This window comes from Chionomys nivalis, chromosome 2, assembly GCF_950005125.1.
Source record: "Chionomys nivalis chromosome 2, mChiNiv1.1, whole genome shotgun sequence".
NCBI classification, from domain to species: Eukaryota; Metazoa; Chordata; class Mammalia; order Rodentia; family Cricetidae; genus Chionomys; species Chionomys nivalis.
The window spans coordinates 50,558,304-50,571,404 of record NC_080087.1 but is presented as its reverse complement, the minus strand read 5'-3'; the positions used below and the strand labels follow the sequence as shown (position 1 = coordinate 50,571,404).

Below are 13,101 nucleotides of genomic sequence, written 5' to 3'. Positions count from 1 at the left end.
GGAAGAAAATGACACTAAATTTGGTAAATCAGGCACACACAAAAAGAGATTAAATTGGTAAGAGATATGTGGGAAAGGGAAAAGAGGGCAATGGATAGAGTGATAGATCTGAAAATAGTATACATACTTGTGAAAATTAAATGAAAAATTAATTATTTTCAATGTCATCTGGGAATCTTATTATAATAGAGGTTCAGTGGCTTTTTTAATTTTGACAATTCTCTGTGTTTGTCAACTATCAGTGTGGTTATTCTTTCTCATTCTAAGAATAACGATAACATTGCAGGGGTCGGGATTAAAAATAAAATAATAAAATGTTTCCGTTTTCCATCTTCATAGCATGGTATTTCCTGACACACCACAAGAGGGAGTATGTGGTCAAAAATCGGCCAATGGCAGTTTCAGAGGGGGAGATGAGGAAGTTTGCAGAGTTTGGGAATTTTGTTGTCTTTCTTCCTTTTCTTTTCTTTTTTCTTCCTTTTTTTCTTTTGAACGAGGACTTCTCATTCGTAGGCTGCATACAGATTAGAGTCGTAACTGGACAGCGTGCGGCTGTCGTCTCTGCTTTGGCTTCTTGTCCTTCTCTTTGCCTCTGTCTGTCATTCACTGCTCCAAACTTTGATCCTGGGACTTTTCACCAAGGCGAGATCCTTAAGCTTACAATGAGATGCAGGTTTCCATCACTATAAAAACCCCAGAGTTTAATCAAAGCTTGCAGTAATGAGGAACCCTAAAGCTAAAGGGGGAAGAAACAGATACATGTAGACAGACACAGAAATGGGAGAAGAGCGGGCAACTGTTTCAAGGTCAACAGCTGGAGAACGAAGGTAAAACTATGCTGTTTATCAACTTTATTAATAAAATTAAGCTGAAGAGTTATGTTTTTGAAATCAGAATTTATATCTTTATAGTGATCCTTTCCATATTTAATGGTGTAAAAGAGAATTCTGATTTTTTTTAATCTTTTGATATTATTTTGTCCTGGATTTTCATGAATTTTTTTCACTTATTTTTGATATAAAGTATTTGGAAAAGGTATCATATCTAGAGAGATTTTCACATATTTTACATGTAATAGTCATTTCTCCCTGAAGACTAGGATTTTAGGCAGTGGGGTTTAAATGCTAGGGAACTTTTTCTTCCGTTACCTACTTACAATCACATCCATTTACTCTAACAACTTCCGGAGATACGCCTGCGCTTAGGTGACATCTGCCCTCACGGCTTCCATCTGCTTCCTTCGCTTTCCTCTGAGCTCTTCCAGGAGACGCTTTACTCAGCAAATGCTAACCACGGGGGCAATTTTCTGTCTGCCATCCACCACCATTTCCTGGTCTTTCTAGGCCTTGTTACATAGAAGTTTTGCGTTCTTGTATCCCAGGATTTCCAATCAAATGCTTTCAAATTTTTCTTCTTCTCCTTTTAGTAAATATTTTCTCTGTACCTTTACATCGTTGCTCACCATATCATATGCTACTATTTTTCTTCCTAAACCTTTTTTTACATAAAAAGAAATTATTCTATGGCCAAAAAATTTGAAAATCTTTACCCTGAAGAAGTTTCATTTTGTTGCTAGAGATTCCCCTTACCAAAAGCTCTCGTGTTTGTTTTAAATTGTTTTACTGCAAGCTTCTTGTCTTTCTCTTTTTAAAATATTTTCTATTTTAGAGATTACAATATTATCAAATCATTTCTTTCTTCCCTTCCTTTTTCCAAACCCTCCCACATATTCTTTCTTGTTCGATTTTAAATTCATGGCCTCCTTTTTATTAATAGTTGTTATATACATATATAGCTATGTATGTCCATATATGTTCCTAAATATAACCCGCTTAGCCTTCTAAAGCTACTTGTATGTCCATCCCCAGCACCTTTTGGAAGTTGGCAGCCAGTTAGTGTGCTCTTCCCCGAGGAAGACTGCTTCTTTCACTCCTACCATTTCTGGGCCGTCTTTAGTTCGTTGGGTCGGGTTGAGGCCTTGGGGACTTTTCCCCATCCACTTTGGCATGTCTATTGTAATCCTCCTTCAGCTCGTGTTTAGGCAGTCATGTTGGTGAGGCTTTATGGGTGCAGCATCTGACGTTAGCAGGAGACATAGTCGCACAGCAAACTCCCTGATCCTCTAGGTCTTACAATCATCCACCCTCTCCTCTGCAATGTTCCCTGTGCCTTAGGTGCTGGAGCAGTTCTATAGACAGCTCCACTGGCACCGGGCTGAACGACTCTGTGTTTTGATTGATTGTGGTTTTCTGTCATTTTCTCCATCTCTTGCAAAGAGAAGTTTCCTTGAGAAGAGGTAAGGCCTACTACACTTATCTGTGGGCCTAAGGGCAACAAATATTTGGAGTGTGGTTTGGGATGCTCAGAAATTTGTGGATTGGTATTCTCAGAAATTTCTAATACGATTTGTCTATCCATTATAAATGGAAATAACGCTGATCTGTGGCTCAATAAAAGTGTTGGCTAATCAAATCTTAGGACACAAACTGAGAGAGTATTTTATAAGTAACCAGAACCTCAGGCAGTGGTTCCTATTGAGTGAATAAAAAAATCTGAAATTTAGACAAAAACAACATAGTCCTCTTCCCATGAGATGCATGTACAGTTCCTCCACAAGCACAGGCAGTGAAGCACTAGAGCCCCCAGCCTGCTGACATGTGCCAGAGGAGTAAGCATCCAGCCTCACTTTGCTACGCAAGCGGGTCTTCTACCCACTGCCACGACCACTAGCAATAAGAGGGGTTGGGGACTGGGAGAACAGGATCAAACTGCATTGTATGAAACTCTCAAGAACTAATGAAAAATTAAAGGGAAACATAATTCAATACTTGGCAACAAATGTGACCCGAAAGTTTGCCTGTTCCAAATCAAAACTTTGTACTTTGCGGCTCTAATTCCCCAAATGATGGATTTGGAGGTGAGGCCTTCAGGAGATAATTGCGTGAACTCATGAGCATGGAGTCCTCTAAACGCTGTGGTAAAAAGAACTTAAGGGCCTTGCCTCTGTCACATGAGGCAACCATCTGTAAAGCAGGAAAATAGCCCTTTCTGGACAGTAAATATCCCAGCACCTTTATAATCAGATTCCCCAGCCACAAGAACAGTGAGAAACAAATGCTTTGTGGTTTAAAACCACCTTAAACTGACTGTGAGAGCAATGCTCAGGGGTTAATGTTTAACCAGACGAATGTGTAAAAACAATCACCAGAGGCCGGAGCTCTTACTTGCTCTTTTCCTGAAGGGCGGTACGCACTAGAGCCACTTCTCTGCCTTGAACTGGAGTCCCGTTTGCTGGGATGAAAGCTGCTGCACACGCAGTCATAGGAAAGGAAGACACTGCACATAGACAACTCCGGGGCCATGGAGTTGCTGCCACCAAAGCAGAAAAGCAGCAGCTGCCTGGTCTTTGCAATACGTCGTTCCTCTCTAAAGCAGGCAAGAGTACATGCTGAATGCAGGTTAAACAATCCTCCCACCTTCGTCCTGCCTTGCCCTCATCTGCAGCCACTCACATAGCAACTTATCTACACTCTAGTAAAAAGGGGGTGGGTGGAATCTATCTAACATGGTGACTCTTCGAAATCACTATGAATGGGCAGAGTTTATAGGGCTGCTAAGATTCTGTCACTGTTAATGTGTTCCTGAGTAGATGAATGGGAAGCAGGGTGGTGCTTCCTTCAGAACCCGTTAGCTGGCTACTATCAACCTATGAAGGCAACACAAGACAAAACGTAATAAAAGAACAATTTAATTTTCCAGAAATAAACATTTTAAAGGAAAGAGGTTCATTGTATCATGACCTACAAGAACATCAAATTCACTGAACTCCGTATGACATCAGTTTCTACTTATTTAATAATGGAAGTTGTTTCTTGTAGAGTACCATTCAAAGAGCAACTATGTGGAACATATCTGACATTTTCCTTCAAGTAGCTCAAAATGACACCACGGAGAGTCTTTTCAATAAACATGACAGGATATTCAAAACCAGAAGACTTTAATGAGTCAACTTTATGGTTTCAGAAAAAAGCAAGAGAAGGAAAGATAGAAAGTCTCGTAAAGAATGCTGCAGCATCCAGAAATACAAGAATGAGTCTCAGTAAGAACTTTTCCAGGAGCCAGCACTCTAGAGAGAAGCAGGGCGTTTTGCCTGTATATCTGTATGTGTGTGCACACCCGCACAAGCACAGATCCACGGACAGCATGATAAAATGCCAATGTAACTTTATAGAGTATTTAAAGCATTTGAAACACCACATAGCAGTAGTAACGTTCGGGGAAGGCAGCATGCAGCATAACTCACAGGAAAGTCACGAGCCATTACCGTCAATGATATTTGCAATTAAGCCGAACACAACTAAATTACGACTTTAATTAAAAGGCATTTTCTGAGATGGCACCAACATGTTTAAAATTTAATACATTCTATATGAGATAGTGGAATTATTAACAGAAGAGTCCCTTTCTGCAGCGTATGCACTTTTTAAAAAGCAAAATATCTTTAAGCAACATCAAACGCTCCCAGAATCCATAGAAGTTTCATTGCTTAATAAATTCAAGGAACAATTTTTTTCCAAGACGTTTGAAACTTGTTCATGCTTGGGATATACAATTGTATTTACATTCGTGGTTAATAGTAATGGAATTAATGGCAAACTCTAGTGGCCACGGGGTTCACATTAATTTTCAATGAAGAATGAATAGATGACCCAGGAGACTGCTAATGAAACATGGAGCCTTTCACCGTGGGGAAAGAGTCAGCCATGAGTGACTCAGCATATCTGGAAACTTTGGGAGTAATGACAGTGGCCAAGAAGGGTGCGCGAAGTGGGTTTGAGTCTGGACTCTGGCTCTGGCAGGGGTGGGAGGCAAGGCAAGGGTCACACTAAGGAATGACATCTTCCATTTTTCTCTTATACCACAGCCACATTACTTGGAAAACGCTGACCTTCGGATATAAAACCATGTTTCTAAAATAATGTAAAGCATAAAAGGCAAGAGGATTAACTCTGATCTTACGAGACCCAGGCTTGCTGGTTTAAGGAAGGGTCGCTGGCCTTGTTTTTCAATTCCCAGAGACTACAGCATGAAGAAAAGTACATTTGAGTGTCTACTGACAGTTCTTTATAAACTATTAGGAAAGTGTGTAGAGAGAGAAGAATCATGAAAAAGAAGCAACAACAAAGTTTCTCTGTCCTTAGAATTCACTGGGAAAAGTATGTTTTTTTACACATAGTGGAATGGCTGCTCATAAATAAGAAAGCCTTTATGTATGTAAATTCGCTGTGAATAATGCACACCAGGTCAACAGGAAAGATAAAGACCAGGTCAGTGGGAATAAAACACACAAGGTTCAAGGGAAGGATTCGCATAAGGTCAACATGAAGAACACACAAGGTCCAGTGAAGGATACGTACAATGGCAACATGGAGGCAGCACAAAAGGTCAACATAAAGGATGTACATCTTTTCTAGAGGGATTGCTGTTGTCTCAATTCTCTTTTAATCATCGTTAACATTAATTTGTAATGTATGTGTAAATGTATACTATTAGATTTCTAAAGCATCACTCAGATTAATCCCCTGTTGCTGCACTGTTCAGGAACTTGCTTCAAATCATGCTGGCCTCTTCCACGTGTGGACATTATTCTCAACGAACATACATGAGGTGATACTCTTCTTGAAAAGGCAATTTTGTCATTTATGTGATACTTCTAGCAATGACCATCAAATATTTTGGAGGATAAAACTATCTGGTTCTATGAATTCTACAATATAAATATATGTGTGTGTGTGTGTATGTGTATATGTGTATGTGAGAGAGAAAATGTGTGTGTTGGTATTACAAAGAGGTAGGTCTCTCTAGAGAGGTTGGACCTTATAGTCTCACAAAATAGCTTCACAGTGACCATAAATAACTCTTGCATACTCCATGGGGCCAGCATGACCAGAGGAATGACATTTTATCATTTTATCATAGAAAAATGCTACTCAAAGTTTATTTTTTAAAAAATGTCTGAACCACTCGTGCTTTTGAAAACTTCTCATTCTCAATTATTCTCTCTTCAATAAAAATGACTTAGTTCTTTAAAGAAATAAGAAGTAGAAGAGGAGGAGAAACTGTGAGCTGGAGAGATGGCTCAGTGGTTAAGAGCACTGTCTGCTCTTCCCGAAGACCCAGCAGCAATTCCCAGCACACACAAAACAGCTCTCGACTATTTGCAAATCCAGTACCAAATGTCCAATGCCCTCCTCTGGCCTCCTCAGACATCAGACACACAAGTGATGTACCAGTACAAATTCAGAAGAAGAAAAAAACATGCCTACACATAAAATAAAATGAAAATTAAAAGAATTGAAGAAATGATGGTTACAACTAAGTTCACCCCAAATCGCCTGTACCACCTCTGAGGTTACCCTTCTTTTCTCCACTTTCTCCCTATGAATCTGCCTTCCCAGATCAGGATGCAAAGGGGTAGCTTGGCAACCTAGGACTCTGCTACTCACAGCCCTTTACCCAACACATTATTTAGGAACTTGGGACCAACACCTGCATCAAGCAAGCTTCACACACCCTGCTTTCCAAACAGTAACCAAGCACTCCCATCTAGAGCTGCCTATAAATCTTCAGTAATTCTCCTTTCATGGCCAATGCTGAAAGCATATCCTGGCTGTTGGACGTATGTGAACAATATGGCAAGCTGTGTCCTCTGAGTGAACTCTTAGCTAAAATTTCCAATTTGCCATCTTATATCCTACGCATGACTGGGTATACATGAGCATACATATTCTTAAGAGCAGATGCATTGTGGATAGGATATTTGATGGACAAAGGCTTACACAATCCAAGTCTACCAATCAAAATACAAACTACCTACACTCTGCCCCTAGCAACTAACTCCTCTTCTGAGACCTACAATGGGAAGACACTCAGTACAGTGACCAGATTCTTGAACTGCTTGCTATGCTAAGGACCTGCAGTTCCCTTGCATAACATCTCCTCTGCACTTTGCTTTGCTTCTGGATAAAATCCTGGGCTAGTCTGCTTTCTGTGTGTGCTTCTTCAGTTCTTCAAACAGAGCACCAAGAACCTACACTCAGCCCAGATGGAGACCACTGGACCACTCCTACTGAATTCACTTAGCTTGTCAGACATCCTTCTACCTCTTTTACTCCATGTCTGATCAACCACCAATTCCTGTCAGCTCGTGTATGGGTAGACCCATTTCTTTCTTTCTATTTTTCCTAACTATCCTGGTTCAGGCTGGTATTTGTGGAGACAAAATAGGACTACTTAGATTACATCATAAAGAGCCAACTAGGAAAGACCCAACATCAAGATGGGATACACTTTAACTCAGCTTCCTTTAGCCTCATGGTTACCTCTTCTAAGTCAAAAAAAAAAAAAAACCTGATGCTGGAATTTTGAAACAAGCATGGAAATAGTTGACACTAAATCAGAATGCTTAATTCCAAAGTATTTTTCTAATCCCTGCTTCTAGGTCCACACTCCTATACTCACCCTACAAAAAAAGAGAGGAGCACTGGGAGATGGCGGTTATGACAGTGCAGTCTAGAGCCTAGGGTATGTCACCCACATCCACAAAATGCTAGTGGCCTTCCACCTGAGATTTCAGATAGCAGCAAATGATGCCACTGCACTCACCTCTTTCTTCTCTCCAGGCTGCTATCTATTATAAACATCTCACCAAGTTCGCTGTGGAGGTTAATTTTCATCAGCCACTTGGCTGGATTTAGAGTCACCCAGCAGACACACCTCTGGGTATATCTGCGAGGTCTTTTCTAGAGAGATACAACTGCAAAATAAAAACTTGTCCCGAAAGATGGGACTAGAACCATCTCCTAGGCTGAGATGACAGACTAGCTAAAAAGGAAGAGTCATTCCCCTCTGGTGCAGACACAATATGAACAGATACCTCACACTTTGGCCACCAGGCCTTCCCCATCATAATGCACTGCCCTTTCAAACTATAGAGCAAAATAAGCCCTCCCTTGCTTAAGTTGCTTCTTTTTATGTATTTTTGTCCCGGCAAAGAATAAGAACTAATATGCTCTCTATAACACAGATCAGGTCACTCATCTTCTACCTAAAATATCTCTCTAGAGAGTAAGGTCCAAAAGTCCTCCGCATGCATACAAGACCCTGAACAATATAGGTCCATCTAAACACACACACACACACACACACAACACCTGTACTACTTACTCACTCTCCCTACAAGTCCAACAATAGAACTCTGGCATCTGGCAGGAATAGTCCTTCCTCCACTGCCACCTTGTAATACAAACTGATACCGAGCACAAGGGCAGCCTCCATGCATCAAACGAGACAACGAAGGTTTTATAAGACACCAAACATCAAATTAATATTAATGGCAATAGCAATAATAATTTCCTTTTAAGTAATTTATTGATGTGAAGAAATAGCCAAGCCAGTTGACATGCAGTCGGAATTCTATATTTTTCTTCAGAAAAACAATTCACCACCAATGACAAATAACAATAGAGCCACTAAAACTACCTGCCATGTGTCTAATGAAGACAGATTCTCTGGCTACCATGTATAATTTGTAATATCCAAAAGCGCTGCTGTAATTCATAGCTAATAAGTGTCTCGCTTTTATGAGAGGTGTCATGGCCCTAAGTCTCTTTTCTGATCTCCTCAGACCTCACAAGATCTGACAACCATGTGTAGATCACAACAACCCAATTAGCACCCACCCCAACCTTGGGCCGCTGCTTCCCAGAGCTGCCCCAGCCTCAATAAATCATGCTCTGTCATGAAGCTCTTCTCTGACAGCTGCAAGCCATTGCCGCCCGAGGAATAAAGACAACGCTTGTAAAGAAAAGTCATACAGGGGAGACAAAGATAGAAAAGGAATGTTGTTTACCTTCCTTTAATGGCACAGCAGTCAGCAAAATTGAAGACCATCAGTTCCAGCTGATTAAGAAGACAACTGAACTAAGAAATCAATCTATGAGTGGTCCATCTGACGTTCCTTAGTGATAATCAGCTGTCAGCAATTGGATTGTTTGTCTTATGTGAATCTATCGAAGCCCTTTTTCTTTCCATTTCTCCATTGCATAGCCTTCTAACCAATAAGAGAATTTCCCTTTCAGCAGAACATAATCAGATGCATTTACTTTATCCCGTGTGAATACACAGCAATCAGATAATTTGTTCAAAAGACTCTAAATTGTTTGACTTCATTGAAAAAGAATCTATAATGATTTGCTGATCTCCAAAGCAGTTCTACAGTGCTTCCTAAGACCGTAAGCAAGCTCTGGAGTATTCATGGCTTACAGTAGCCAATATCCTTCTAATTCTCTCCTAAGCCTCTCAAGCTGTTTTGTTCCAGAATACTCGCTGTAGAGAATATTCTGAAGAGTCACTGTAGCCCCAGCGTTATTCAAAGATATGTATGAGTCAGGTGACTCCACTTTCAGTTTGCTTCCCCGTGGAAATATTCTTCTATATCTTATGCTTATATGAAGCATTTAATTTAATTTTTTTTTCTTTTTTCGAGACAGGGTTTCTCTGTGGTTTTGGAGCCTGTCCTGGAACTAGCTCTTGTAGACCAGTCTGGTCTCGAACACACAGAGATCCACCTGTCTCTGCCTCCCAAGTGCTGGGATTAAAGGCGTGCACCACCACCGCCCAGCTACTTAATTTAAATTTAATAAACAACTATAACCAAATTGGATATATAAGTAATGAGAAAGGCAAATCAACAAATATGGATACACTTAAAGAAGGAATGCTCTTATAGCTCTTTTTATTCAATATCTAGATTTCAAAAAGATTTGATTTTTCCTACTGTAAAAATGGTATTTCAATGAAAACATTTAAATATTAATCTACAGAGACTCCATGTGGACCATTTTTATAATAGAAAAATAATTGAAAATAACAACAATTTATAGAATATGAAACAATTCAAATAAAAAAAATGATGATTTCCCTCATGCAAATTTAAAGTTATGTAACTTCTAAAATGGTAATGCAGAGTAAGTAATAAGAGCATGCAGGAACATTCATAAAATATCACAAATCATAGATGACTTCACATCACACACTTGTAATTATATGTGTCCATATGTTTATCATACACATACATGTTTGTGTTATAAATATAGATGTACATAGGTATATATTTCATTGATTACAAGATCATTTCTGTTTTATTTCCTGTGTATGGAAATGTCCATACATAAATATGTATACATAAGTAAATATAGGTTAATCATAGAAAAAAACAGTAGAAAGAGTTTTTCAGTATTGAAAATATATCTCCAATAGGTAACATTCAAGACTACTCTTATAAATGTTTTTCTGTTTTTATATACATTTGCTTCATTACCAGGAGTAAAACTATTATATAAAATATTGGCTTCTAGTTCTACCACCTAGATTTACACAGGCGTCTACTACTGTGAAGTCCCAACCAGCCAGGCTATCTCTTCTGAGTGAACAACCCCAATACTAAATGATTTCATTACTGCTTTAAGTGTCAACAACATCTCAAAAAATCTGGGATCATTACGCTTAGGAATATCTCAAGAACAAAAATCAGAACAATCCTCATTATCATCCATGGCGCTGAGCAGGAATAAGGCTATGTTCAGCTGATCCTCAAATACCATATCAATTCCATTCCAGAACCCTCAGGAGCTGAAGTACAGACCCAACACTGTGGGAGCCCACGGATGTGGATTCATTTTACCTTGAGCAAAGGTCAGAAAGTTCGGGCCTATTTTTGCTCCTTCAAGGATATTGACAGGTGGTTTGACCCAAGGTGTGACTACTAACAGGCTGTTCTGACCTAGGGTGTGGTTACGTGATGCTATGGGTATTGAGAAGGTGATTACTTTGTTTGTTCCTTGTATCATGGTAAAGAAGCCTCTTGTCTTCCCCTTCCTTTTTGGATTGAGGTATATAAAGTCTATGAGAAATAAACAAGGAACAAATTTCAGTATTCACACTGGGTTGCCCTCCCAAATCTATCCTGTGTCTCTGTCTTTTATATCTTTAACTTTTCTACCTTCCATTTTTTAATCCTCATGCTTCCCTTCAAGCATGGACTAGGAAGCCAAGCAGGACCCAGCTGATGTTGTCGCCTGGATGGACACAGATACGGCACAACCTAAAATCTGTGTCTGCATCACCTATATCAATATATCAATGTCCTTGAGTCTTTCTAGTGCCAACCCATGTTCCCAAACTTTGAGACCACAGTTTGTAGAAGGATGAAGGATGCCAAATTTGCAAAACCTGACCAGAGTTCTTGTCTGAATTCTTAAAAGGTGACATTGTGAAGGTCACCGTAACTTCTAATGAGCCAAGAAGACATCATGAAAAACACAAGATCATCATTAACATAAAACATGAAAACAGACATAAAGGGAAACAAAATCTCTCTGAATCCCCCTAAATAGGTTTTATCTACTCAGAAAAACTGACCACATGCTTAAAAGGATAATGAAATATACATGTATGTGTGTGTATATGTGTGTGTGTGTATGTGTGTTAGACATAAAGAGATCTAGACAAGGCAAGAGAGAGAGTTTCACACCCAGAGGCAAGTTGGTGTGGCAACTCTAAGTAAGGATACTCTGCATTACTGCATCTGGCCTGGAACATAGTCCCGTGAAAGAAGACATGCGTGTCTGCAGTTGTAAAGATGCATCTTAAGTGCCCCAAGTTTCTGTTTTTCCTTAGGACGACACAGCAATGCATTTTGCCTTGAACTGAAAAACCATATTTGGCAAAATTATGCATCCAGTAGGTGGACTAAATGAACTTTCATCCAACATTTCAGTTTTTCCTACTTATCAGATAAATGCAAGTGAAAACATAGAAGGGAAAATGGGAAGGAGGGAAGAGAAATTAAGTTTTCACAAGGTTGGTTTGACGATTTTTCTTCCTTCTTGTCATTTCTCCAGAAGGATACTAGACAATGCGAATCCCATCCATGTGACCCTGGGCTTTTCATTTCTTATAAATAGTTCATATATTGGGAACTGTTTGTAGAAAGGTCTAGTCATAGGGGCTCTTATCTAATTCTTGTTACTCTTGAGCAGTTCAGTGGGTTTAATTTTGGTGAAATTGTGAATAAGAGAAATCTTGAAAATCTATCATTAGCACACTCAAGTTCACATAGAAATCTCTTGACTACAAACTTTCAAACTCCTATTCCACGCTGCAGAGCAATGCCCCTACCTGAGAGGGAAAAGTCCCCCTTCTGGCTTTCACTCTCTCTGATCAGAAAGGCACCCGTCCGGTTTTCTGAATACAGTAGTTGCCTTTCTGCATCTGCTCTTTTGATTGCTCCAAAGAACCACCTGAAGAGGAGAGAGACATAAACACCAATTAACCGATCAGTCATTTTAAAAACAAGAACAAGAAGTGAACATTGTAACGTCAGAAACATTTGCTATTCCTTCCGTGAAACCGTCACACACACAAATGGTAGATTTCGATACTTGAGTTGCTTTTTCAGATGGCAGCAACTCACTCCAGGATTCTTAAAATGCGAGTACAATACAGAAATCTGATTGATGCCTGCTCCATACCCTTCCTCACCCTTAATCCTTCCTAAGATCTTATGCTCATATAAGCGTGGCCACAAAGGGCTGCGTGTTACACTCACTGTCACCACCAAACTTCCACCAACAGATGGGGAGGAGAATTAAACATCCTTTCTCCGTTATTATGTCTTTTTCCCCACCGCCATCACTACCAAAGCCCATGGTAATATGGAATTATCTCATGCTTCTGGGAAACTTATTAACATAAGTGAAACTTTGATCAGTGAGCGGACTATATAAAGGTACTTCTCTGGCAATATGTTCTCTGTGCTACACCCATCTCCGCCTTTGCACACACACACATGTTCTCACAGATCGATCTTGTGAGTCAGATACTAAACACACAAGCTTGTGAATGTGATCAAATCAAGAATTACAGATCTTCAATGTCTCAGTCAGTATAATTCTAAGTACAATTGTAAAAACCCAAATCCAAACACACGAATTAGTGCCAAGGATAAATGACCTATGTGAAATAAATTTATATGTAGAC

General features: G+C 39.6%; 1 protein-coding gene across 1 annotated transcript in view; it reads right to left on the bottom strand.

Moving 5' to 3' along the window:
- Frk (fyn related Src family tyrosine kinase) overlaps positions 1 to 13,101 on the bottom strand; it is a 98,955-nt gene that overhangs the window by 40,522 nt on the left and 45,332 nt on the right. The window contains exon 2 of the mRNA XM_057762185.1: positions 12,241 to 12,362. Within this exon, the coding sequence (XP_057618168.1) occupies positions 12,241 to 12,362 (122 nt within the window). The remainder of the gene's footprint in view (positions 1 to 12,240; positions 12,363 to 13,101) is intronic.